The sequence below is a fragment of the Ovis canadensis genome, chromosome 20 (genome assembly GCF_042477335.2).
Source record: "Ovis canadensis isolate MfBH-ARS-UI-01 breed Bighorn chromosome 20, ARS-UI_OviCan_v2, whole genome shotgun sequence".
Classification (NCBI taxonomy): domain Eukaryota; kingdom Metazoa; phylum Chordata; class Mammalia; order Artiodactyla; family Bovidae; genus Ovis; species Ovis canadensis.
Window position 1 is genome coordinate 58794032 of NC_091264.1, and position 27920 is coordinate 58821951.

The window sequence follows — 27920 nt, forward strand, 5'->3', positions numbered from 1 at the left end:
GAAATCTGAAGATACGATGTGGTGGCTCAGATGATAAAGAATCAGCCTGCAACGCAGGAGACCCAGGTTCAATCCCTGGGTTGGAAAGATCCCCTGAAGAAGGGAGTTGCTACCCATGCCAATATTCTTGCCTGGAGCATTCCATTGACAGAAGGCCCTGGCAGGCTATAGTCCATAGGGTTGCACAGAGTCAGACATGACTGAATGACTGACACTTTAACTTTTCACTTTCAATGTCTGCTGAGTATGGCAGATGAATCAGAACTTCTCAGCAAAGCTCTAACAGTTTTTGCCTGGTCATCAAAGAAACATGAGGTCTTGCCTTAGCCTTGTGGAAAATTATGTGTTTTCTGTTAACTAATTCCAGATGCTTTTCATCAAGTGCTACTTTCAGTTGGTCTAATTGGGAGCAGTACTTGTTGGAACTGATCATTTGACTTTCCAGAAGGAGCTCATAATAGAGGACTCCCTTCCAATCTCACCATACACACATCACCTTCTTTGGATGAAGACCAGCCTTTAGTAAGTTTGGTGGTGGCTCATTTTGCTTGCCCCATGATCTGTTCCATCCCACATTATTGTACAGTATCCACTTTTCATCACCTGTCACAATTTGTTTTAAAAGTGGAATGTCTTCATTATGTTTCAGTAGAGAATCGCATGCAGAAATACGGTCAAGGAGGTTTTTTTCACTTATGTGGAATCCAAACATCAAAGTGATTAATCAAAGATGGTGTGAATGAGTTCCAATGCTTGATTTGAATATTTTGAGTATGTCGGCTCTCTCCTGCATGATATAAAATTGATTGTTCTCAATTGATATCTCTATATGATCGCTATCAACTTCAACTAGTCTACCCAAGCAGGGAGCATCACTCATTGAGACATCTCCAGCATGAAACTTCGCAAACCACTTTTGACACATTCAATCAATCACAGACAAACTTCTCCATGTACTGCACAAATCTTTTTTTGCCTTTCAGTAGCTTTTTTTCCCCCTTTACCTCTCTTGAAATAATAAAGCACAATATGATGAAAACTTGCTTTTTCCTTCTATCTTCAATATTAAAAGAGCTACACAAAAATTCATCAATTTTGATAAAATTTTTTAATGCATGCTGATATGACAGCTGTCACAATACAATCTAACAAAATTGTTTTGAATGAAGTTACAGACAACAGACAATAGAACAGCAACTTAGCAGCAGCAGCAGCAGCACAGCCATCCAATGGAGAAAGATGAACGAGCCTTTTCACCAACCCAATGTTAGTCTTTTATAGTCGAAAACACATGTATTCTTTGCCGGCCCCATAAAACCCAGCTACTCCCTGGATATCCCCCCCACCCCGCCTGAAGTTCTCAGTTCCTCTTCAGTTATAACCAGTCTCATTCCAGCCTTGTTCTGTGCTTTTACTTAAAGAGATATGACTTCAAAAATCTATACTTCACTTATTTATGTCTCTCTATGTGCATTTTAACATAAATCACATCTGTTAATGAATTTTTCCGCAACTAGTTATTTTATTTCAAGATATGTCTTGGAGAGCTATCCATGTATCTTATGCTTTTCTTTGTATTCAAGCTTAGTATTCCAGAAAAGGAATATGATTTATTTAGACATTACCTTACTGAAGGACTTTGGGTTGTTTACAGTTTTTCAACATCACCAAAAACAAAATAAAAACACACAAATTTTTAGTTCATGCCCCCTTGGCAAGCGTTCCTCCAGGTTGATATGGAGAAGTAGGAGTTGCTAGGATGTAGGTTGCATTTTCAGTTGCTAAACTGTCCTTCCACAGTTTTTTAAAAAAAATCTCATTTTAATTTTCATTTTCCTCATTTCTATCGACAGTGTATGTTTTTTTAGTATATTTTTTGGCCATTTGTGTTTTTTCGACTTGGCAATTCTTATTCTTATCTTTTGAACATTTTTCTACTGAATCATTTGAATCTCTCTTACTGATTTCTAAAATAGTTTAAATATAGTTTTGGATGAGAATCTTTGCTTTGTTCAGTTCAGTTCAGTCTCTCAGTCATGTCCGACTCTTTGCGACCCTATGAATCGCAGCACACATTATATATTGTAAATTCCTTTTTCCAATAGGTTATCTTTTAAGCATTTTCATATTCTTATGTGTAGCCAAAATTTTGCATTTTGATGAGTCTGAATTTATGAAACTTCACGATTTTTTGCTTTTTGGTTTTTGTTACCTAAAAGCCTTGTACTACCTCAATGTCATAAACATAGTGTCCTATATTTTTTCCTGTAAATTTATAACTTTCCTTTTTATATTACACTTTGAAATGTTACCTTGAGCTTTTCAAGTTAAAATCACAAAACCCAACACATTAAATTCTTTCAAACATTGATTCTAAATAATCAAATTATTTTAAATATTTAATGTTACAAACATCACTTTTATGTATCAAATTCTCTCAAGAACTTTGAATACTGACTTGGGAGATATACAAATTAGTAACAAAGCCAAATAACCCTAAGCATAAAGATTCTTCTCATTATGTAGCTAACGCATTAGAGGTTTAGGGTAAAAATTTCAAAGCATGAAGGAATGTTTGATTGTCAGTCACTGTCTTCTGGTTTCTTTCTAATCCCCACCCCCTAATAATACAAATAGGTGTAATAGTAATAATAAAAAGAGGTAACTTTGATTGAATGCTTGTTCAGGCTAGGTAGGGTCTTTACCAAACATCTTACATGGGATCTCATTTAATCCCCACACTAACTTTTGAGGTTGGTGTTATTATACCCATTTTACAGATTAGAATACTGAGATACAAGAAGATTCAGTGACCTTCTCAAGTTTAGAAAGCTGGAAGGTGAAGGTGCAAGAATATAATCTCAGGCATTGCCTCCAGGGCCCATGCTGACAGCCAGTTTGTATTTTTCTTAAAGGATGTATTTCCCCTCTTTGGACATTATTTTCCTCATTTACTAAATGAGGAGCCTGAAGAAGTTAGCTTGAGTTTGCTTTTTACATCTGTGAACAAAGAAGCCTGGCGGGCTTTGGTCCATAGGGTCTCAAAGAGTCGGTTACAACTGAAGCAACTAAGCACTTAGCCCACACTTCCTGCTAGAACCAACCAAGAATAAAGGCAACCACAGGGAAGCCCAGGGAAATGCGTACCTTCCCTTGGGACTGTACTCCAGCACCTGCAAATATCACACACACTTTCTTTTTGGCCAGCTGACAGCCCCCTCTTCTCCTTGAAAATGAACAGGAATAACTTCACCGTTTTTAACTTTTTAGCCAGAAGAGTTCATGTTAGCTGTTAGAAATCACCTATTGGGTTTATTCATTAGACTTCAGCGTTGTCTGGTTTTCCTGCAAAGCAAAATGTTAGAAAACATTTTAAGCATAACACAGCATTTTAAAAAGGGTGTCAGTGGTTTTTAACAGTCACAGATAAGAACTTACGGGTCTTGCATATGGTGAGTGCTTAAGTGTTGCGTGACTGTCAGTGTCTGTCCTAACGTAAATCATTCAAAATTACTGTAAAACTCCGAAATTCAGTTAACATTTATTCAGATATTGTTATAAGGAATTAACTGCTTTACATACTATCTGCTTTAATCTTCCCCCAAACCCTGTGAGGTGGCTATTTGCTTTTGCCCTAGATGGCAGATGAGAACCTTGAGGCACGGAAAATAAATAATTTGACAATTAGCTGGTAAGTCAATGACCTGGAATTTTAATTTAGGCAATCTGTTCTTAAGATTGTTCCCATATGCAATATGTTACTTGTTTGCATAACTAATATTTAAAAATAAGAACTGAAAATTAAGCTTATGTTTTGATTTGACTAACAGATAAACTATGGAGCTTCAGTATGGTCTGTGCTAATAACATTGTTGCAATGTGTAGAATATGAACATTTTTTTTTCTTTTTTTGCAAATCCCTTCCCTCTTGTCCATACCCTACATAATCACAAATTTATGAGATGATTTACAATAGTAGGGATACAATCTTATGGCCACCGAAATACACCTTGAAAAGAAACTGAACCAAAATTTAATCACACTTCAGTCAACATATCCAAGTGTTCCTGAACCCTGGACTGAATTAATGAGATGTGCATGTATTACAAATAATTTATTTTCAACTCATTCACAAATATTTTCAGCATGCATTTTAGCTGCTGCAGAGACAGTTAAATAACATAAAAAGCAAAAGCAGGGAAAGACCACGGATTTGCCTCTGAGAAACAATAATGAAAATCTGTTATGAAATAGTTAATCTGTTTCAGCTGAAATCCTAAAGAATCCATGTCTCTGTCTACCTATAGCAGAAACATTAAATGTTTTGACACCTGAATCTGTTTTGTCTTCCAAATCCCTCTTTTTTTCTTTTTTTCTGAAGGATTTAGAAAAATGACAACAAAGAGTTCATAGGAATTTGTTTAGGGACAAAACAAAACAAACAAAACATTTTCCAGGATAGGCCCCTGGGGTCCCTGTGTCAGTTCTGATCTTTATCTCCATTTAAAGGCCCTTCTGAGCATTGACCTGGAGGTATTCAGGACTGCTTAAGCATCAAAGAGGATTGATGTACCATGTACTGAACATCTTACAACTATTTCCAGCAGAGCCCAAGACAAAGAAGAATATATTCTAATTAGCATTTAACTTCAAGGCCGTTAACAACAACAACAAAAATCATTAATTATTTGGATCTGATATTTACCTCTAAAAAAGTAAGTTTAAAAATTATTATATTTTTCTCCTCATGGATTTGTTTTTAAAATTCAGTCACCAAAATGATGAATTCAAAAGGTCAGAGACCCTTTCAGATTATGAAGTGATAGCAGATATTTCATCAGAATAGTTCATGTACTCTTAGTGAAGACTGGATCTTTCAGTCAGTGAGGATCACAATTGTACAAGGTTGGTTATAAAACAAGGCTCTTTGCATGAAATCTTAAGCTACTTCAAGGGAACTACTTTTAGGGAATCTGAGTGTCAAAGTACCCGAAAATGTCTCACTGTAAGAGGTATAAAGCTGTTCCTAAGTTTAAAAAATCAAATGAATCAATGGATACAACTGTTGAATCAAACCCAGTCTTAACATTTGACCCTAAGGGGCAAAAATAAACCTTGTTATTAGCAAAGAAAACTAGGCATGCCTGGCTAATTGACTGATCCCAAAGCTGGCTTTTCTTTCCATGACTGACCTTCAGGAATGTGAAGGCTCCTTGTCTTTCACCTACATGATCTCCTTAGGTCACATTCGGCAACCCATAGGTAAATAACTAAACACACTTTCTTTCACTTAACTGAAAACAATGAATGAAAGATGTCTCGAAATCAACTTCCAACAAGTGTCTATTGGTTTTTATATCTTTATAAAATCCAGGAATAGCTGAACATCGTAAAAGGTATCTAATTATTCACTTCTATATCACAGACACCAAAATTAAGAATTAGAAGGAAAAAATGTTAAATTTTCTATACTTAACATCTATTGGTTTATCCTGAGGTATGGAACCATTTGCTAAATAGATCAATTATTTCTTTTACTCTCTTACTACTTTTGCAAAAAAGAATTTATAAATGTTTTCATTGCCTTCTAAATTCCTAGCTTTGCTTTCTTTACATTATTTTTAAATCTATCCCTTGGAAAAAATAGTACAATTGGATGCCTCCTTTTTGGGGAGAAGTATGTTTAAATAATTTTCTTCTCTATCAGAAGTAATGGGAAATTGTTCTATTTCTTTCTGGAAATATTTCTGAAAAGATCAAATTCAGAGACTTGATAATATTACGCTATGCTGTGCTCAGACCTTGTCTATACCCTGAACAGTGTGAATCCGCACTTGACCCTCCTCCTTCCACTCTAACTTTTATCATCATGCGATATGCGACAAAGACATTTTTCGCAATAACGACTGATAACTGAAACCTAATACACTTTGGAGCTTTACACGTCTTAGGCTTGATTATAATTTTCATTTTAGATTGCCATTTTGTCTCCCTCTATTTAAATTAAATATTGCCTCACTAAGTGTTCTTCTAGCTCCTATTATATCAATTATGAAAAAGGGTATGGAGAAAGTTTATAAACTACATTATCTAAACAAATATACCTGGCACTGGACATATTCATTTCTGTAAGAAATTTAAATGAAATGACTTATGAATACTAAAGGTGACTTTCACCTAGAAATGAATACCATTCCACCCAGTTACTGTAAAGCATTACTGAAAGAAGCATGGTATAGTGGAAAAGAACAGACCTAGTTTTCAATTACAGCGTCACTACTTAACTAGGTTTGTAACCCCGAGACATTTTCTGGAACATAACATGGAGATAACATCAGATGGTATTTGTAGGAACTGTTAAAATTAGAAATACTGTGTTATACATAATGTGGCTTACTCATGAAAGTGAAAGTCACTCAGTCATATCTGACTCTTTGCCACCCCATGGACTATACAGTCCATGGGATTCTCCAGGCCAGAATACTGGAGTGGGTAGCCGTTTCCTTCTCCAGGGGATCTTCCCAACTCAGGGATCAAACCCAGGTCTCCCACCTTGCAGGCAGATTCTTTGCCATCTGAGCCACAAGGGAAGCCTGCAACTTACTCATAAAATACTATCATTGTGTCAATGGGGCATGACTGTGTATAGCTTCAAAACTGAGAGCTATATGAATACCTAAAAACACTTATTAGATTTTGAAAACTAATTTACCATATCCTGTTAAGCCAGGAGATTTTTACATTTCCTTTGAGGTTTCATTGTACTTACCCGAATTACTTACGTCTTTTCAGAATTAGGTGAATGATCTGAGCGTGTGGGAGCAAATAAAATCTAGAACTTCCTAGATCTTTAACTTCCATTCTTACGTCGTTTCCCCAACACGCAGTCCCCACTTCTACTGCAACTGAGTGCCTCAAAAGAGAAATTCTTCAGTGTCCTGAAACAAATCCTTAATTTCTAATGTAACCCTCAGACGTTATGGAATAAGAGAGGCCTAACTTCTCAGACAACAAAAGCAAAGCAATAAGAAAACTTCTATGTAAGAAAAATACAACATTTCAGGTGGACTTTTTAATTTAGAAAAGACCCCCAAACTGCACTATAAGCCAAACTCAATCCATGACTTAGAGAGAAATATCGGCTTGGTCCGTCTCGCTGATGTTCGAATGTGGGTGGATCACTGATCAGAGTCTTGGGCTCTGTTCAGCTGCCCCTTTGCTTTGCCAGAGTAGGTCTGGGACCCAGCATCCGGGCCCTTGGAAGTCATGCTCTCTCAGAACTTGCTTCAGAATAAAGTGGAGCTACATATTTCCTCCTCGGCTGATCTATCTTCAAATACTGGCGTGAGTAATACTGGAATTTTTAATTTTGCAGTCTTTCTTCAAGATAAATATGTTCCTAATATTTCTGCCTAATTTTTATGCACTTGAGTTTTAGTTTGTGAGCCCTGGCTGTTTTACACAAAATTTTGTTTCACACACAAAAAATCCTGGTTTTACACAAAAATTAATGGAGACATAGGATTTCCTTAAGAGTTGGACTATTAGGGAAAAACTCTCTCCTTCACTGAATCAAAAGACAACTTTTCTATTTACTACAATTATTCTTTATATTTCCACTGCTGGAACTCTCTCAACGTGACTTCTTGGCTGTGATGTTGAACCATCTGGGTTTCTCTGCCTCCAGGGCCTGGTGGTCTGGAAATACGCTCATTTGTCTCTATTTTGTTCAAGCTTGGAGTCCAGAAATCCCAGTGAGGAAGTATCCTCCCATGATGTCCTGTTCATGAGCGTTTAGAGTGTGGTTATCTTTTAGCTGGGTCTGAATACTGTATTTCTAATATCTCCAAAATGATGCTTTGGGGAGGTGGGGTGCAGATGGTACAAATAGACTTTTTGTATAAATGGCTACATTTTAAGATAGTTTTTCAACACAAGTGCCAGAGCATCTGTTCACATCACTTCTCCAGTTAGTCCAATCTTCTTGGATGTTGATCCTCATTTATTTGGATTGAACTAAACTTTTATACAAGTATGTATATATAATACACACAATAACCTTTACTGAATATTAAATATATAATTCTCCAAAGTCATAGGGAGTCAGTTTGGGAAAAGATTATTGCTTTAGGGACATTTAATATTCCATGTTTTGAATTAATAGATGGTTTTGAAACAAAATTACTCTAATGAGAGTCACCTTTCTGGTGTTACTTGATCTCTAGTTGATCTCAAACTTCATCCTAAAATGTAACATTAAAAAACAGAGAAGTTAAGAAGAGCACTTATTTTGCCCTGAGCATGCATCATGAAAGAAACATTACCCTTCTCAACAGTCTTCCAATGAAAAGAATGACCCCCTAGTCCTTGTTAATCCCCACCATTTAAAATTCAGGTCAGAGATTAATAAGAAAAGTGTTATTTATACCATTTCTGTGAAAGGAAAATCATGACTATATTTTGAAAAAAATGAGAAACAAAGTCTCTATATTAAATGTTATCAGTTGATCGTCTCATTCTGAAATAATTACTCTTGTAGCCTAAAGTTTGGGGAATAAGGAGCTACTTTAAGGCAATTGATTTCTGTTAACTCATAACAGATATTCATAAAACAGATGGATTAATCTTTGAAAACTAGACAAATGAATTTTGATGCTTTTGCTATTTCTGACACTTCTGATGGTGTCAGTGGATTCATACAATATGCTAAAGTTGCTTCACATTATGTTTTCCACCTGTTTTGCTAATAATTTAAAGAAATTTGTTATATCCTTGCATTCTATTTGTTTGCTAGCCTGGATCTTTCATGAAGCATACTCTCTGGATTACCTGTAAATAATTTATTCAAGTCATTATTTGCAAGTCATTGATAATCTGAGAATGACTTGCTTCTTAGGACAAGACAACTTTGGAGAAACAGTTCAAAATTACTCCCTTATGCTTTAGTCATGGGACTATTTCAAAAAATAATGACACAAACTTTGATATGTTTCTGATTTAGCTACATATTTCAAACGCTAGCAAAATATTTGAAAGCTACATGAAAGCATTATAGTCAGTAATATTAAAGGTATATGTACAATATAATGAATTTTGAAAATTCAAAAGTACAAAATAAGCCTAAGGTATGTTATGGCATTATGAAATTTTCAAGGGAAGGTCCAAGCATACCATAACATTTAGTTTTTGGTTAAAGGTGGGAATTGAGTGCAGCACGTTCACAGCATCATCTTTTAGGATTTGAAAGAGCTCAGCTGGAATTCCATCACCTCCACTAGCTTTACTTGTGCACTCAATATGCCAGCAAATTTGGAAAACTCAGCAATGGCCGCAGGACTGGAAAAGGTCAGTTTTCATTCCAATCCCCAAGAAAGGCAATGCCAAAGAATGCTCAAATTGCTGCACAATTGCACTCATCTCACACGCGAATAAAATAATGCTCAAAATTCTCCAAGCCAGGCTTCAGCAGTACATGAACCGTGAACTTCCAGATGTTCAAGCTGGATTTAGAAAAGGCAGAGGAACCAGAGATCAAATTGCTAACATCTGCTGGATCACCAAAAAAGCAAGATTGAGTTCCAGAAAAATATCTACTTCTGCTTTATTGACTATGCCAAAGTTTTTGGTGGTGTGGACCACAACAAACTGTGGAAAGTTCTTCAAGAGATAAGGATAACAGACCACCTGACCTGCCTCTTGAGAAATCTGTATGCACGTCAGGAGCAACAGTTAGAACTGGACATGGAACAACAGACTGGTTCCAAAGAGGGAAAGGAATACGTCAAGGCTGTATATTGTCACCCTGCTTATTTAACTTATGTGCAGAGTACATCATGAGAAACATTGGGCTGGAAGAAACACAAGCTGGAATCAAGATTGCCAGGAGAAGTATCAATCACCTCAGATATGCAGATGACACCACCCTTATGGCAGAAAGTGAAGAGCTAAAGAGCCTCTTGATGAAAGCGAAAGAGGAACATGAAAAAGTTGGCTTGAGGCTCGACATTCAGAAAATGAAGATAATGGCATCTGGTCCCATCACTTCATGGGAAATAGATGGGGAAACAGTGGAAACAGTGTCAGACTTTATTTTTTGGGGCTCCAAAATCACTGCAGATGGTGACTGCAGCCATGAAATTAAAAGACACTTACTCCTTGGAAGTGAAGTTTGACTAACCTAGACAGCATATTAAAAAGCAGAGACATTACTTTGCCAAGTCAAGGCTATGGTTTTTCCGGTAGTCATACATGGATGTGAGAGTTGGACTATAAAGCAAGCTGAGCACCAAAGAATTGATGCTTTTGAACTGTGGTGATGGAGAAGACTCTTGAGAGTCCGTTGGACTGCAAGGAGATCCAACCAGTCCATCCTAAAGGAAATCAGTCCTGAATATTCATTGGAAAGACTTATGTTGAAGCTGAAACTCCAATACTTTGGCCACCTGATGGGAACAACTGACTCATTTGAAAACACCCTGATGCTAGCAAAAATTGAAGGTGGGAGGAGATGGTTGGATGGCTTCACCAATTTAATGGACATGAGTTTGAGTAAACTCTGGGAGTTGGTGATGGACAGGGAGGCCTGGCATGCCGCAGTCCATGGGGTTGCCAAGAGCCAGACATGACTGAGCAACTGAACTGAAAATGTAGGAATTCTTCAAATTAAGAAAATTCTAAACTATAAAAACAAACAAACCCACCTCAATGCCAAAATTCTTAGCATCGCTTTTGAATTTAGCTTCGTCATATGTATTTAAAATGTGCCTAGGAAGCAAGAATGTTTATTATACTGCTTTAAAATTTTAGGCAACGTAATTGTAAGAGGTGTGAAACAAAGTTAAAACTTATTTTGAGAAATCTGACAGACAATGGCCCTCATTTTCAACAACCATTTTGTTAGACCAATACAATTCCTGTGATAAGTTTCCAGAACTCTTTTCAAATACATCTTGGGGTATAAAACATAGTTTTATTGTTGTTGCTTAATCTGCAGGCAAGAATAAATGTACACTGAAGCAGAGCCTGCTGGGACAGAGGCATATTCTAAAGGTCATAATTTAGATTGGGGCTCACAGGCCCAGATGACAGGCTCTTTTCGCCAAGCCCCAGGTTTGGAGCCGGGGCTGGGTAACAGCAGGCTCCCGAACTCCTTAGACTATTTTCCTCACCCACCGCTGTCCTACCGACCTCATGGCTCCCAGATCGTCACCGAGCAGGCCTTGAAAAACATGAACGCAGTGCTTTAAATTCCAACATTAAGACCTTTTTTCACAAATGAAGCATCGGTAGCCTCAGGTAATACTGCACATCATCACAGGTGCAACCGTGGGTCCCCTCCCCATTTTTCCAAATAAAGCAAGCCTCTCAGGACAGGAAGCAATCATTTCCAAAGAGTCAACTTAAGTAAGTTCAAGTCTGAATTTGGTTCTCCTGTGAAGCCCAGACCTCCCGCGGTTTGGTCCGGGGCGGAGGTCTCTGTAAGGAGCAGGGCCCAGGGGACACAGAGGCCGGTTCACACACAAACCTGGGCTGAGGCCTCTGGGGCTCATGGGCTTCGCCCAAGCCAAGCTCTCAGGACTGACTTGTAACATGATACGCTTCTCAGAAGCTGTCATACCCACCTTTACGAACTTTGCCCTTTTCTGTCCTTATGCTAAATACACTTACCTATAGTGTTCTTAAGTACTGAATCTTCTCAAAATAGCTACAAAATTATTCCTTCTAAGTTGGAAAAATTGGTCTCTTGGCTATTTCCCTTGGCAGTAACTATAAAGCCCTGATTTCTCAAAAATACAGGGGGTGGGGGTGAGTGTGGAAGGAATGTTAACCTCAGGCTCTTTTTCGAATGCAGTTGCTGGTCACTGCATGACACAAAGAAACCACCACTAAAGCAATGGTAAAGTCAGTAAACAACTTTACTGAAACATTTCATAACACAGAAAATCTGTCTGAAGTGTAATTTTACTGTCTTACACAAGGAGGACAGACCCATTTTCAAAGACTAATATGAATACAATAAATATGGAGTTTACATACTAATTTATACACAGAAACTCTGCCCCACAGCCATAAAAATTTAATATTTAACAGTGCAACATATAATTTAATCATTGGATTTGACAGGTTTTTCTTGCTAAACACAAATAACTACCTGGCTTTCATGTACATATATAATATATACTTTATGTATATAGATATTCAACAATCTGTACAGTTTCTAAACATAAAACTCCTAAAAGGCACAATTGTCTATACAACATGTACAAAAATGGCTGGAGCTGACACAAAATAATTATTGGTCAAAAGTTCATGATTGCACAAAGATTAGTCATGAGTTTATGTCAGAAAAATGTGCTTTAAGGAAAGGAGGGTTTTCAAAGAAACCTGTAAGTGTTTATATAAAAAAACCAAAAAAACAAAAAACAACAAAAAAAAACCCCAAACCAAACCACCCCCCCTGAATAAACAGCCCCTAGGTGGCGATCACGAGCCTGTCCTCATCCTCGTCGCTACTCACGTCGCTGAACTGAGTGACCGGCCTCCGGGGCGGGGGCCGGGGTCCCTCCGGGTCCAGGAGGAGCCTCGGCCGGCCCGGCGGGGGCGGCGGCGCCGGCGCCGAGGCTGGTTTGCAGGGCGCGCCAGGGGTGTCGTGCCGGCGCTTCGGGTGATTCGCCGAGGCCCCCTTCCCCGTGTCCTTAGGACTGGAGCTGTCCCGCCTTGCCTGGTCTCTGGCCGGGGCAGGCGGATCTAGACCCTTCTGTGCGCTTTCCCGCTGGACTCTGGGTGAGCCCTGCGGGGATGGGGTCCCACCGCCGGGATGCGCCCCGGCAGAAGGCTGCGTGGGCGGCGCCTCCCGGGGAGCCCTGTTTTGGGGAGCGGGCATCTCGGGGGCGCCCTGGGCGTCCACAGGGACCTGGCTCACGGAGGGGATGAGCGTGGGCAGGGCGATGTTTAGAATCTGGAGGCCCGGGATGGGCGCGGGGGGCGCGGGGCTGCTCTGGGAGGCGGGGTTGGCGGCCACCACCTGCAGCCCCACGGCATTGAGGGCCAGCCCCGGCGGGCGCACGGGCGGGCCGAGGCTGGCGCTGGCCAGGCCCACGATGTTGACGGTCTCCATGCTCAGGGCCGGCAGGGGCTGCAGCGTTGGGACGCGGATCTGGCCGATGGGGATACAGGGCACCACGCTGCTCAGTTCGGTCACGCCCGCGGGGCTGGCAGCGCCTGGCACGTCTGCGCTCAAGTCCCCTGGGGTGCCCAGTGGTCTGTGGATGACGTTGACAGCTGGGATGGTGAGCTGCACTGGCCCGGCCTGGATGGGGACGAAGGTGGAGTAGGTGAGGCCAGCGGGGACCACCTGGATGCCCCCGACCGGAACCATGTTATAGGGTGTCCTTGACTGCTGCTGGGAATGCAGAGGCAGGTGGCTGAACAGGTGCGTCTGCGGAGAAGGCAGGCCTGCGGGTGGAGGCAGGGAGGCTTTCGGCTTCTGCTCTTGGGGGCCGGGCCGAGGCGAGGTGGACGGAGGAGCGCCTCCTGGCTGAGGGCTGCGCTCAGATGCCGGGGGAGAAGGAAGGCTCAGGCATGGAGGGCCCTGAAAGACAAGATGGAATCACCTCTTGATGGCTCAGCTTCCTTATTAGTCACCGTGGAAAAAGTTTTAGCTCTTGTAAAAAGTCTCTTCTGTCCTGAGGTAAAAGTGTGTAACAAGGATTTCATAAAAATAAGCTTGCTAAATGTTGGTATGTTGATTTTAAAAGCAAAATTCCTATTACACCATTTAAGCTCTTTATTTTCTAGAATAAGTAACCACCACAGATTCTGTATAGTACTTAATTTTCAAACAGATTTCCTGGATATCATCTCATTTATACCAAAATTAACCCTGAGAGGCGGCCATAATTATCTTCTTCTTCCACTGCTATTATTATTGCTGGCACCTCTAGCTCCACCCTAGTTTAGAGATTAGGGATTACTGAGAAATTCTGAGATCTTAGTTGGCCATGAGTATCGACTCAAGGGGGAAAAAGTAACTGGAGGACTACTCATTTATGAAATAAAGAGCTTCCATTAACGAAGAGGTCTGCAGTTTTCATTTGTTCATATATTTTAAGGGGATGAAATGTCTACTGAAAACTGGATCTCCAGACACCCGTAGGTATGCGAGAGATTTAGGGACAGAAGCTTAGAGCCCAGGTGACTAACAGGAAAGGAATGAAATGTTAGTAGAGGAGTAAATCCTGCCAATTTTCCCACCCAGGATTATCATCTAAATATTCACTTGTCCTCATTACAGAACTCCATTAATGTATATACTAATTTAAATATTAATGCTACTTAAATATGCATATAATTTAATTAAACAATATTAACGTAGGATAGGCTCTAGTGAATTCAAGCTTAGTCTTCCGAGTTTTCTCTAGTGTTACCCAGCAAACTAAAATCTGCCACATTTACAAATAAATCCTATGGTGATCCTCCGTTCATCCCAGAGGTGAGAGAACTGTCCATGAGAGAAAACAGGTTTCTCAGCAGCCTGCCAGGGGTGTAAAAGCAGGAAGTCATTCACTGCTCACATGGAGGGTGACTTTCCTGAGTCCTGAGTCTGGTTCTGAGCTAGTTCTTGGGCAGGAAGCTATCCTAAGTGGTGACAGCAAGTTGACGATTCAAGCAAAGTGAACTTTTTAGTATTTTTTTTTCTTTTGGGTGGGAGGGGTGGGGGTGTCAAACTGGTAGCTGCCTTGTCAATAAGGGTAGCATACAAACTGTTTGGATAATAAGTGCAAATCCATCATATCAATGCCAGTGGAAGATCATCTCAGAGGAAGCCATGGAAAATGGAGGTCCCGAGACTCATATTCTCCACTGGCACACAAATATTTTTTATTCCAAGGTATTTATAAAAAACCAAATAGTAGTAAATGAGCATACTGCAAAGATTACTTGGTTCTTTTACAGATTCATCAATAGATGAACTTTGACTAAGATACATAACACGAATCCAAAGGGCATAAATGTCCCTTAGCCTTAAATCCAACAAAAGAAAATAAGGTTAAACAAAACAAAACTGATGTACCTACAAACGAGCAATTTCATACAATAACTCTTGAAGTCAAAAGGAAAACGGCTACGGATCCATTACCTGCGTTAAAGCCACAGCCTGTCCTGCCGCAGAGCCGCTCAGCACCTCCTCCGGGTCGGGGTAGTCCACAGACATCTGGAGACACGGGGACCTGGGCGCCCGCTCGGGTGGGCGGGCGGCCGCCTCCGCATTGCCCGCGGGCTGCGGCCCGGCGCTGCTGGGGGACCCCGGGCTCCCGTCGCGGTCCGACTGCAGCGCGCTCAGCACCGTCATCTTGGTGGGCAGAGCCCTCGGCAGCACATCCATCGCGTCTGCGGGGCCCCCGGGAGAGCCCTCGGGGGCGCCGGCGTCCTCGTCCGCACCCGTGGGGTCTCCAGGGCCGCCCCTGGCCGGCAGGTGCTGCGGGCTGGCTGCGGCCGAGGGCGCGGCCGACAGCACCGACTCGGCCTGGCTGTCTTCGTCCTCCTCCTCGTTCTCGATGTCGTCGTCCTCGGCGCCATCGGATTCCTCCGGGTCGTATCCAGACCTCTCGAAACTGAACCTCTGTTTCTCGTCTGAGGAAAAACAACCGAGAGGGGATGTTATAGATGCTTGTGCAAGTTTAATGGAGGGCATCTTCTTTTTTTATAAGTTTGGCAATGCTGCGAGGAATATTCAAGGCCAGGACGCTGCCTACACAGAGCCCCCAGTTTAGTCGGGGAGGATGACACGGGGAGGAAGACAGTCAGGACAGCGGGGATCAGAGGGATGCGCCGGCAGAGAGGGGAGTGGCCAGGAGGGCTTCCTGGAGGACGCGGACAGTGGACGAACCTCGCCAGAGCAGACGGGCAGAGGATGATACATAGTGCAGACCAGAAACAGAAGCCTCAAATTTTATACCTCCAAAACAAGCCTGAACTCTACAGAGAACGTGAACCGAGAGTTCACTGCAACGCATTCTCTGAGCGCTTCTCTACTTGCTTGTACCGCCCTTTTGTTGAACAAATTAAAATGAAACCAAAATACTGGTGGCATTTCGTATTTGCAAACAATAATTTTCCATGATATTTACACAGCATTTTAGGCATGTTTCTGCTGTTCTCTGAGTAGTAATATTCTGTAATTTTTTTTTTCATGATGACTTAGCCCATTTCTCATAGGAGATGGAATATTAGTTAAAAGTCATTAATATCAGCCATATAATGTCACATGAGACCATGTTTAACAAGGAATAGTCAAGATAGCCCAGGGAATAGTTTAAAAATTCTTATAAGCACATGCAAGACTGGATTTAAAACCTTATCTATTCAAAACTTGCAAAATCAGAGGCACCTTCCCTTAGAAAGCTAATAGAGTTTAAACAGTTAAACGGAAGAGCAATGTAAAATCTCCACCCCATTCACTGTCGCTGAGCTATACGACATTCAGCTTTGCTGCAATGCAGTCTGCATTTACATGTACTTTTTGAAGAGAAAAAATGTGAACAGAGAAATAACTAACAGGTATCTTTCCTGGGTTTCCCAAATGGTCTGCTTATTAATTTACCTTATTACTCTTTTCTACATTACAAAGATAAGTTCTTAGAAAAGAATCTTGAAGTATCAACACCAACACATTTATGGATGATTATTTCTAGGAGACAGAACAGATTAGAACTTAAAAAAAAAAATCTCAAGCACATGTTACTTTTGTGCTTAAAACATTCAAACACAAAACATACATGTAGGCTCCTAATATGTGATTTCATGCCTTCTGTTTTATGGGTTCTACCATTTTGTTATAAAATAACAGATAAAATAGCACCATCTATTGAATTCCACCAGGTGCCCACACTGGACGTGGGGTGGGCACGGTCTGGGTAGGTACTCTGCCCCCTCTATGATACCCTGTCTGATGTTTGAAATTCTAAACTTAGACCATCACCCCTCATATGTTTTGAATTTGCCACATGAATGCCAAATCAGATATATTTTTAGAGATTTTAATAATAGAAAAAAATTCTTTCATAAAAGAAAGTAGAAAAGAAAAGAAACTGAGGCGAGGGATCAGAGGCCAGTCCTGCCGCCAAGACCAACTACGGTGAGACTTGCTCAAAACCTACTACTGTTTTCTTTTTTTTTAAGAACAGGCCTAACTTTAAATTTATAACTCTTCCCAAATCCATTTGTAAGGCTGAAGTCCCATCAAACAGCTCAAGCTCCAGGGAGCGTCTGTATAAGAGAAGGGAGACGAGCTTGAGTCATCCGGGGCAGATGCAGCAGGACATGGTCAGAGGCCGGCTAAACGGTGGACAGACTGGTTAGGGCCGAGCGCGGGCGGGGGGGCTGGGTGGACCCTCTGAGGCTGCCTCTTCTTTCAGGCTGTAGATGATGATCACTGTTCAACCCCACAGAAAAGTGGACTAAGCATCCACGGTGGTCGGGATCCAGGGGAGAGAAGCAGCATTGAGGAGGGGCAGGGAAGACCCCTGCACCCCCTCCCTTCTCTCCATAGGGAACAAACACTCCGTCCTGTGAAGAGGGGCGCTGAAGCATCGCTGCCCTGGGACGCTGGAGAGAATTTACTGCGGTGAGGAAATGGAGTGAGTACGAGGAAAAACACAACTCTACTCCCTAAGGAGGGACAGGGTTGCCAGCTGAGTCCACCACAACGGCTGAGCTGGGGCAGGAGAACAAGAGGGCCAGAGCCCAGGGACCCGAGACAGGGTGCCCGCAGGAGGCTGGGGCAGGGCCAGAACAGTGCCACCCCATCCTCCTCACCCCCTAATGCCAGGCTAAGGCGCCTCAAGTGAGAGCTAACGGCAAAATACTGCAGGAAGGGCACCAGGAGAAGAACAGAAGGTGTCCAGCACCCTCTCTGATGCACAGCGCCAAGGGAAGACCTAAAACGGGAATCAAACAAGCATTTCTCTTACAATCCAACCCGCACCCCAAACAAGAAACGCCTCTTTAGGAATCTGAAGCCTTTTGTGCTCTGATGGTAGTAATCTTAACAGCAACAGAGCTCTCGAACCCAGTCCAGCTCCTGACCGGAAATAGCAAGGCTTCAACTCTCACTTGAAGGGACTTGCCAGGCATAAACGCTATTTACATTGGTCTTGATTGTCTTATGCAAGATGTCTAGCTCTCAATAAAAATTACAAGCCATACAAAAAGGCAAGAAAAAAATACTCAGAAGAGGAAAAGCAATCAGAACCAGTCAGATATGGTGCAGATGTTAGAGCTTTCAGAGAATTTAAAATAATTGATCAATATAGTATATTAAAAGCTCTGATGAGAATGGTGAGCAACATAGAATACCAAGTGGGAATTTCAGCTGTGAGAAGAAACTATGAGAAAACAAAAAAATGAAATGCTACTGATGAAAGACACAGTAATAATCATAGGAAAACAAAACAGAATTCTGTGCCCATTGAAAGGAATTTTCAAAGATGAAAACTTTCTTAAAAAACAAAAACTCACAAATGACACTAAAAGCATAATTAGTTTATAAAAATGGACAAACTAGGCTTCATCAATATTAAGAAAACTTTGCTCTGAGATAGACACTGTAAAAGAGAGTAAGATAAGCCACAGACTGGAAGAAAACATCTGAAAAATCACATTTCTGACAAACGGATTATATTCAGAATATATTGAAAACTACCCAATTCAACAATAAGAAAGCAAACAACCCACTTAAAAAAATGGGCAAAACCTTTGAAGACACTTCACCAAAGACAACTGGAAAGCAAGCAGCACACAGAAGCATGCTCAATGCCATCAATCTCCAGGGAAATGCAAATTAAACCCACAATGAAATGCCACTATACACCTGTTAGAATAGATGGTCTAGACACTTTGAAAACCAGTTTGATAGTTTCTGCCAAAGCTAAATATACACCAAGCTAACGACCCAACAATGCTACTTCTAGTATCAAACCCTGCAAAAATGGAAACTTCATTCACATAAAAACCTGTATATGAATGTTTTATAGCAACTGTATTTATGACTGCCAAATACTGGAAGAAACTCAGATTATCATTCAAGTAGTCAGTGGATAAGAAGCTATGACACATTAGGACAATAGAATACTACTCAGCAATATAAAGGAATTGACTCCCACAAAAACATGGATAAATCTCACATGTATTTTGCTAAGTGAAAGAAGCCAGACCCCCAAAGCTACTTATTCTGACTCCTTTCATATGAGAAATTCAGGGAGGAAAAGAGATCAGTAGTTGCTAGGGGCTCTTATGGGGGTGGGGGAGGAGCAGTTATCTGTATATAAGTGGCACAGGAGACTTTCAGGGTGACAGGACTATTCTACATGGAATTGTGGGGTGGATATACAATCCTAAAGGAAATCAACCCTGAACATCATTGAAAGGACTGATGCTGAAGCTGAAGCTCCAATACTTTGGCCACCTGATGCGAAGAGCTGACTCACTTGGAAAAGACCCTGATGCTGGAAGATTAAATGTGGGAGGAAAAGGGGGCCACAGAGGATGAGACGGTTGGATGGCATCACTGACTCGATGGAAATGAGTTTGAGCAAGCTCTGGGAGTTGGTGATGGACAGGGAAGCCTGGTGTGCTGCAGTCCATGGGTTGCAAAGAGTTGGACACGCTTAGTACTTGAACAACAACATATACAATTCTACACATTTGTCAGAAACCGTAGAACTGTACAGCATAAAGTGAATTTTATGGTATGTAAATAAAAGCATAATTAACCAGGACATGGGAAAAATTCAAGATGAAATGCAAGGTCAGACTGATGACTTGAGCACAAATAAATCCCACAACCATGACCTAGGGAACCTTGGCAGAAGGGGTTCTGACCAGATAATATGAAAAAGTGAAAGTCACTCAGTTGTGTCCAACTCTTTGAGACCCCATGGACTGTAGCCTGCCAGGCTCCTCTGTCCAAGGAATTCTTCAGGCCAGAATACCGGAGTGTGTTGCCATTCCCTTCTCCAGGGGATCTTTCTAACCCTGGGATTGAACCCAGGTCTCCCACGTTGCAGGCAGATTCTTTACCAGCTTAGCCACAAGGGAAGCCCAAGAATACTGGAGTGGGCCGCCTATCCCTCCTCCGGTGGATCTTCCCGACTCAGGAATCGAAGTGAGATCTCCTGCATTGCAGGCGGATTCTTTACCAGCTGAGCTACAAGGGAGATAATATGGCAAAAGACAAAAAGAGCTGCCCAGAGACACTGTGCTGTGATTATAAATCCGTTTTCACAGGCGGGCCAGCATTTCTGGAACTAGTTTATTGGTATACTAGAGTGGGACAAATGGGTGGACATCCTGTAGATGAGAACCAGGTTTCCCACTGTAGGAGACAGGAAAAAAGGAAATGGAATAGGCTAGACAGAATAAACTCTGCAGGGCTGGACTGGAACTAGAATTTATCAGTATGGACTCCTGTTCTCATTTGTGTGTGTGTGTGTGTGTTTATGTGTGTACACAGAAATAAATACAGATGTGTGTACATATGATTTAGTATATATACAGTTATTTCCCAGCTCTATCCAACAAGAGGGGTTAGAAGCAGTGACAGGTTAGCAGCCAGAAATGCATCACCTAGTGGCTAGATCTTAGTTCCTAAATACCATTCTCCAATAAAAGGAACCAGGGGTCCCTGGAGAAATGGTCAGTTCCAGGCCTGGAACATCTTGAGGTGTCAAAGAGTAAAGAATAGCTTAAAGAAAAATAATAGTAATAAAAGAGCAGCAGCATATTGAAAGGGCATAGGAAAGACCTCAAAGAGCTCTCAATGGCCACTGAGAACTTGAGCTACACGGTAAATAACAGTACTGGGCCTGCAACCCAAAGAATTAAGTCCACAGCCTTAAGTCCATATGGAAGTCATGAATAAATGGATGGATGGATGAACAAAGGGAGAAATGGTAACTTTTCGGTGCAGAAAAACTCTGATTAATAAATTAGAACACCACAGTAATACCACAGGCAAGGTCCATCAATGCATAAACAGAATATCTACATAGTTTGAAGGTATCTCCACCCATATTTAATATGTATAAAGGGAACAAGAGTTAAGTTTACAGTAGCGAGTCCTGGCAGACATCACCTTGGCCAAGGAATGGAGGCTCACGTGACCCATGAAACGTAGTGACATAAGGCACCTGAGGTGATGCCCCAAGAAATTCACAGTCTCCCTATGGCGCCTCCCCAAGAATGTATAACCTCAGTCCAGCCAGGAGCATGTATCAGAAAACCTCAAGCTGAGAAAATTCTAGAAATAACTGACATGGACTCTTTATCAATGTTGAGGTCATGACAGACAGGGAAGGCTGGGGGGGGGGGGGCTATGATAGCTGGATGCGATGTGGGCTCCTGAAGGACAGCCTGGGACAGGAAAGGCCATCAGAGGGAAAACCAGCAAGTCCTGCTCTCCAGCTGGCAGTCCTGAGCTGGGATTGGGTTCTTAGTATCGACGAGTGTTGTATGGTCATGTAAGATGCTCGAATAGGGGAGGCCGGATAGAGTATACGCTCCACTAGCTTTTCAACTTTTCTATGAGACCAAAATAATCTTAAACAAACAAACAAAATGATATCAATCTATTTGCCAATGCTCCGGGATCTTCATTTTACTCTACTGACACCAAGATTCTGTCTCATTCAGAAAAGCGTACACACCCCCCATCTCCCTGTTGTCCTTATTATGCTCATTCAGATTTCTCTTTCTGACATGCATTTTTTTTTCTCTCCTTCTATTGTTTCATAGGAAACTATTAATTGAGATAAATTCCAACATGGCTCTCGTTTAATTTAAAAGCTCAGGAAATTTCTCCAAAATACACCCTAACGCCCCTGTCCCTCCCCCACCCAAACATACACACACTCTTAAATCTTGTACTCATCTTGCAGTTCTCTCTACCCTGGTTCTAGCCAGCGAGACTTCGGGAGAACCCGGGTAGACTCTATACACAGAGCACTGCTATCTGATTGCAGATAAAACAAAAACTAATTAAGGACCTGATTTTTTTTCTCAGACAATGATTTTTAAAAAATTTAAAAAGCACTAAATTATTTTACAGGGTGGAGCCCACAGCTCAGAAGTGTCAGAACCAAGATTCAAACCCAGGCTGGTCTGGCTCCTGAGTCTGTGCTAAACACTCCATGTTCCAATGTCATATTATAAAAACCCAACCAAAGAGTGATCTGAAAGAAGGTCATCAATGAATTATAGTCAATAACCTAGCTTCTAAATATGCATGAGGGAGTTGAATGTTTACACAGACATTAAAAGCTTCAAGTAATTATTTTATTACAAAGAGTAGAATGTGTAAAATACAAGCCCGAAGGAGAAAGCAAACTGATAGCCTTTGAAATATCACAACAAATACACTGTATTTTACAGTGAGTATGGAAGTTTAAGAATCAGTTATACTACAAATCTTTAAAATTTTTAATTGTACATATAGATATTAAATTTCAGTGTATGCAATTTACATGAAAGGGTATATAAAGAAAACCATATGCTTTTGAATGGGGAAGGAGGTAAAACTACTTGGCTCCATTTTAATCTGTCTTTGCCCGGATGACACACCTCAGGATCAAGGTTCGCAGTATTAGGGGTGGGAAAACTCCGGTGTCTCTAGACCTGGCCTTCTCCCTGCACACAGCCACGTGCCTGCAGCCCACAGAGAACTTCAGAAGAGCTGAGGTTCCTTCCTGCAGTTTTCTATCCCAAGATAAGGACTGAACAGTGTTTATATCCCCGTGTGCACTGGGTCGTGAAGCTTCTGAAGGGGGAAGACCACTGTCAAAATTTGGAAACTTGAAAATGAGTTTCCGGTCATTCCATACTTGTTAAACAGGGTAGATATTCCAGAGTGGCAGAAAGAAGATACAACGAATACCTTAAAGAAGCCTGAGACAAAGGCATCCTTCTAAATACCCAGAGCACCAAAACAAAGCCCAGACCTCTGCCCTCTGCATTTGTGCTTAAAAAAAAAAAAAAGCCCTTTCATATTACTGTGTTGTCCCCTTAACCTCCAGAGAAGACTATTCCTATCTACTCAGAACCTGTGCTGATAGAAGACTGGGAGAGTGACCTGCCCACGACCACAAGTCAGCAAGGTCAAGGACACAGATGTGCTAACTACCCCAGAAACTACCATTTCTGACTTTGTGACACTGTGCATTTTGCTACAGGCTGTTGCTGAGCTCAGTAACAACGATGGCACATGACACTGACTTCCTAGTATATATCAGGGGCTGCCAAACCCCACGTGGCTCCCCCTGTTCTTTTACATAAAGTTTTATGGGAACACAGCCAGGCCCCATTGTTGACATACTGTCTATGGCAACTTCTGCGCCACACTCACTGAGTTTCATCGTCATGACAGAGACTGTGTAGCCCATAAAGCCTAAAATATTTATTATCAGGTCTTTTACAGAAGCAGCTTGCCAATATCTTAATGGACTGTCATGTTTAAACCTGACAGCCACTTGTGGCAGACCAGACACCAAATTCATCTTACACAAGCAAGTTAAGTGACTTAAATACAGCGGGAAGCCAGAACTTAGAAACAGGGTTTTTCTTTTCTTTTTTTTTTTTTTTTAAGAGCCACATCATTATCCCAATCAGATATACTTTGACAACTCTTCCTTCCTTGGTATGTACAATGTAGTAGCAGTGTTAGTTCCTCAGGCATGTCTGACTCTTTGCAACTCCATGGGCCGTGGCCTGCCAGGCTCCTCTGTCCATGGAATTCTGCAGGCAAGAAAACTGGAGTGGGTAGCCATTCCCTTCTCCAGGGGATCTTTTTGACCCCAGGGTTCGAACCCGGGTCTCCTGCATTATAGGCAGATTCTTTACCATCTGAGTTACAGGGAATGCTCAGTTAAGTTCAGTGCAGTAGCTCAGTTGTGTCCGACTCTTTGGGACCCCATGAATCGCAGCACGCCAGGTCTCCCTGTCCATCACCAACTCCCAGAGTTCACTCAGACTCACGTCCATCCAGCCATCTCATCCTCTGTCATCCCCTTCTCCTCCTGCCCCCAATCCCTCCCAGCATCAGAGTCTTTTCCAATGAGTCAGCTCTTCGCATGAGGTGGCCAAAGTACTGGAGCTTCAGCTTTAGCATCATTCCTTCCAAAGAACACCCAGGACTGATCTCCTTTAGAATGGACTGGTTGGATCTCCTTGCAGTCCAAGGTACTCTCAAGAGTCTTCTCCAACATCACAGTTCAAAAGCATCAATTCTTTGGCGCTCAGCTTTCTTCACAGTCCAACTCTCGCATCCATACAGGACCACTAGAAAAACCATAGCCTTGACTAGATGGACCTTTGTTGGGAAAGTAATGTCTCTGCTTTTCAATATGCTATCTAGGTTGGTCATAACTTTCCTTCCAAGGAGTAAGCATCTTTTAATTTCATAAATGCAGTCACCATCTGCAGTGATTTGGGAGCCCCCAAAAATAGTCTGACCCTGTTTCCACTGTTTCCCCATCTATTTCTCATGAAGTGATGGGACCAGATGCCATGATCTTTGTTTTCTGAATGTTGAGCTTTAAGCCAACTTTTTCACTCTCCTCTTTCACTTTCATCAAGAGGTTTTTTAGTTCCTCTTCCCTTTCTGCCATAAGGGTGGTGTCATCTGCATATCTGAGGTTATTGATACTTTTCCCGGCAATCTTGATTCCAGCTTGTGCTTCTTCCAGCCCAGCGTTTCTCATGATGTACTCTGTGTATAAGCTGAATAAGCAGGGAGACAGTGCACAGCCCTGACGCGCTCCTCTCCCTATTTGGAGCCCCAGCGGGGTGAAAGCTGTAGGCCACCCCTCTGCAACTCCCAGGGACCCAAGAACAGAAGGAAGGAGCCCATACTTACTTAATAAATTCATAGATAAATGGCTTCTAAAAGTTCTATTTAATTTCCCTCCTCCTGGACACACTCTCAACTCATTATAAAGGAAAATTTCCAGTACTCAGTACGAGTCTACATATTTGTAATGTGAATTCTATTTTCTGTAAATTTAAATTTATGAGGGATGAAGAAGGTAAGCAGTGCAGCCATAGCGCTTTTCAAAATTAACTCATCAAACCACTTCCCTGAAGATGGATTATTTCCAAATCCCATTTCATTCAGTTGGATGCGCTGCAGGCTTGCCCTCTCACTGCTGCACAATAGCGACCCCTGCTGGCTGAGTCAGGGGCCTCCCTCAGACTGGCTTCCCTGGGAGGTCAGTGGGGCCTCCATCAATGCTCTGCTGCTGCAATTTCTCTCTCTCCCTTTTTCCCTCATAATTTCTCTGAAATCCAAACAAGGGCAACATGGGGGAAAGTCTTCTAAAGCATGCGACTACAGCAATAATGGGGTTTTGTTAAACTATGTTTTCACCTTAACTATATAATGGGCCAGAGTTTAACATTTGCTAACTTGAGGAAGTAAACCAAAAGGCAGTCCTATCTGTGTTGCTCACTAGTGACATGAACACTTCTTTATTTTAACTACAGACTCCAAGACCCATCATGGTTTCATATTGTGTGTGGAGGTTTTTCTTAAAAGGAGTAAAAATATCTTCTGCAGACATCCCAGTGACAAAAACATATCCTACAGGTCATTTCGTTTTGAAAGAATTTCATTTAGTTCTTCACTAATTTTAAGGGTAAATGTGATACAGGTTTTAAGTCCTGGGATCTAACCGCTTCTTCTTACATACACCATCCTAAGAACTTCATCACCAACAGTGTTTCCAGTTGCACTCTGCCACTCTGAATGGTTCTCCCAGCCTGGCAGCGAAGGGCACACATTAACATTTGTAGCATTGAAGCCCAGCAGTCTGTTGACGAAAACATTCTTTGGATCAGAGCATAAAAAGCAAATAGCCAGTGGTGTGATTTTTTTTGACACAAAAGGTGAATACAAAAGAAGTATTTACTAAGATCCCAAGAACACTGGGACAAAATTCCTGAGACCATATAATTTTGCAAGATTACAGGCAGGCGTGCAGCTGGCTGGAGGGTAAGACTTTTCATAAGCACCTACTATGATTACAGCTTGAGGTGCTAGGTTTAAACTAAATGGAAACTTGAGACGGCAGATGTCCAATGTTTAATGGCTGCCTTAGATAAGATTACAGTCCCCTCTGCTTAATTCAGAATAAATGCTTCCCAACATCTCTAAATTCACTCCATTTGAAAAGTGAGAACAAGAATTTTATCTGCTGAAGGATAAGATGGGCAGCCACACAGCCCACGTTGCTAAGGGGAGTAAAGAGTCAACAGCTCAGGAGTATTTGGTCCTTCATCACAACACCTCCACAGTGACCTATAGTAAGTGCTCCATCAGCCAGGAAACACACACATTAGGCTGGTGTATGACATTTGGGGTAAAGAGCTGGTAGACGAGAAAACAGGTTTAGGACATTCCAAAAAAAAAAAAAGAAAGAAAAAGGTTGGAGATGACAGCAGGAGAAGAAATACTGTAGATAAGTAGAAATAAATCTAGAGTAAATCTCTGATGAAAATAAGGTAAATATAAAGGAATAATTAAATATGAGCATGGAATAAAAAAGCCTGGACTCTTCCCAGAAAAGCCAGAAGCTGACCAAGACATTACCAAACAGTTATGATTTTTCAAATAAATATTATGGTGGGATACTCTATAGCAACACTGGCCTTTAGAGAGCCTTTAATTTTGTTGAATAAGTGAAAGCTCAGAGGTGATATTTCTTGATGATTATGTGTGCTACAGAAAAGATCAATTAAATGTAAGACCAAGTGCCCCCTGCTCCTCCCCCAATTTTTCCAATAAACCTAAAAACACAATCCTTAGGTTTCTGGTTGCTATTCAGCAAACTCTGGCATTCAGAATCAGGTTCTCCCAACATCCTTGTGGGTTTTTCCCTTTAAAAAGTTTATGCCCATTTCCCAGATGTCTGAGATTAATCAAGGCTTAAATATCTGGAGCAAGGTCTCGCGTCTCCTGTTAGCACTGGCTGTTAAGGCTTACAGCTTTCATCAAGTGTGCTGACTCTAACAGTCCTTCCTAAAGTGCTCTAGGACCCCACTTCTGACAGCACGTCCCTGCTGTCCATGGGAAATTTTATTCAGCATCTAGAGAAGAGTTAACATCACAAATCTTTGCATTGATCAAGATGAGGTGTTAGGGCACCAGTTGCTCCTGAACCTGCCTACTTGTCTTTAATCACTGCGCTATCTGGTGGCATCTGTAATCTAGCTGCATAACTGAGAAATCTCCACTTGTTTAGGAAAACCTAGGTGACAAAGGAGATTCCGCTGATAGGACTTTACTCAGTAATTTTAAATGTGTACTTTTCATCCAGTTGATCAGTAACGTCCCTGGATAAATGCACCTCCGAGGGCCAAATGGAAGGCATTGGAAGAGCCCCTGGAATCACTACCTTTAGGGACACAGGTAAGAAACTTCTAACTGGTAGCCAAACCTTGGCATTTTCCTGAATGTTTCTGTAGGCACGCAGCAGATGGAAGTCTTAGTGTAGTTTCTAGAAGTGCACTGGGCTCAATACCAGAGTTAGATTAAAAGGATGAAAAATGATATCAGGACACCACAAAAGTGCTTAGTAAGACTGTTCATGGTTAAAGGGAAAGAGACAGCAAGCTAATATGTGGAAAGACCCTACCTACATTACACAGGGCAGTTTCACCACTTGTTTTCCAGAAAACAAGGAATACACGGTCAGGCAGGAATATGGGGATGGCAGCTAAAGTCTCAGAAGGAACAGCGGCCGTGAGCCTGCTCCTGAGAAGGGGGGTTTCCCGGCGTGATGAGGGGCCTGGGACACTCCTACAGGAGGCAAGGAAGCAGTGGGGAAGAGAAGCCAGCACTTGAGACCACTCTGCCCGGAGCAGCTTCTGGA

General features: G+C 41.7%; 1 protein-coding gene across 4 annotated transcripts in view; it reads right to left on the reverse strand.

Moving 5' to 3' along the window:
* Positions 1-11897: 11897 nt before the first annotated feature.
* HIVEP1 (HIVEP zinc finger 1) overlaps positions 11898-27920 on the reverse strand; it is a 136349-nt gene continuing 120326 nt past the window's right edge. For all 4 annotated transcript variants that reach the window (XM_069563057.1, XM_069563059.1, XM_069563056.1 and 1 more), the window contains 2 exons: positions 15140-15633; positions 11898-13591 (listed from right to left, as the gene is read on the reverse strand). In XM_069563057.1, coding sequence (XP_069419158.1) covers positions 12473-13591; positions 15140-15633 — 1613 coding nt within the window. In that variant the 3' untranslated portion in view covers positions 11898-12472. The remainder of the gene's footprint in view (positions 13592-15139; positions 15634-27920) is intronic.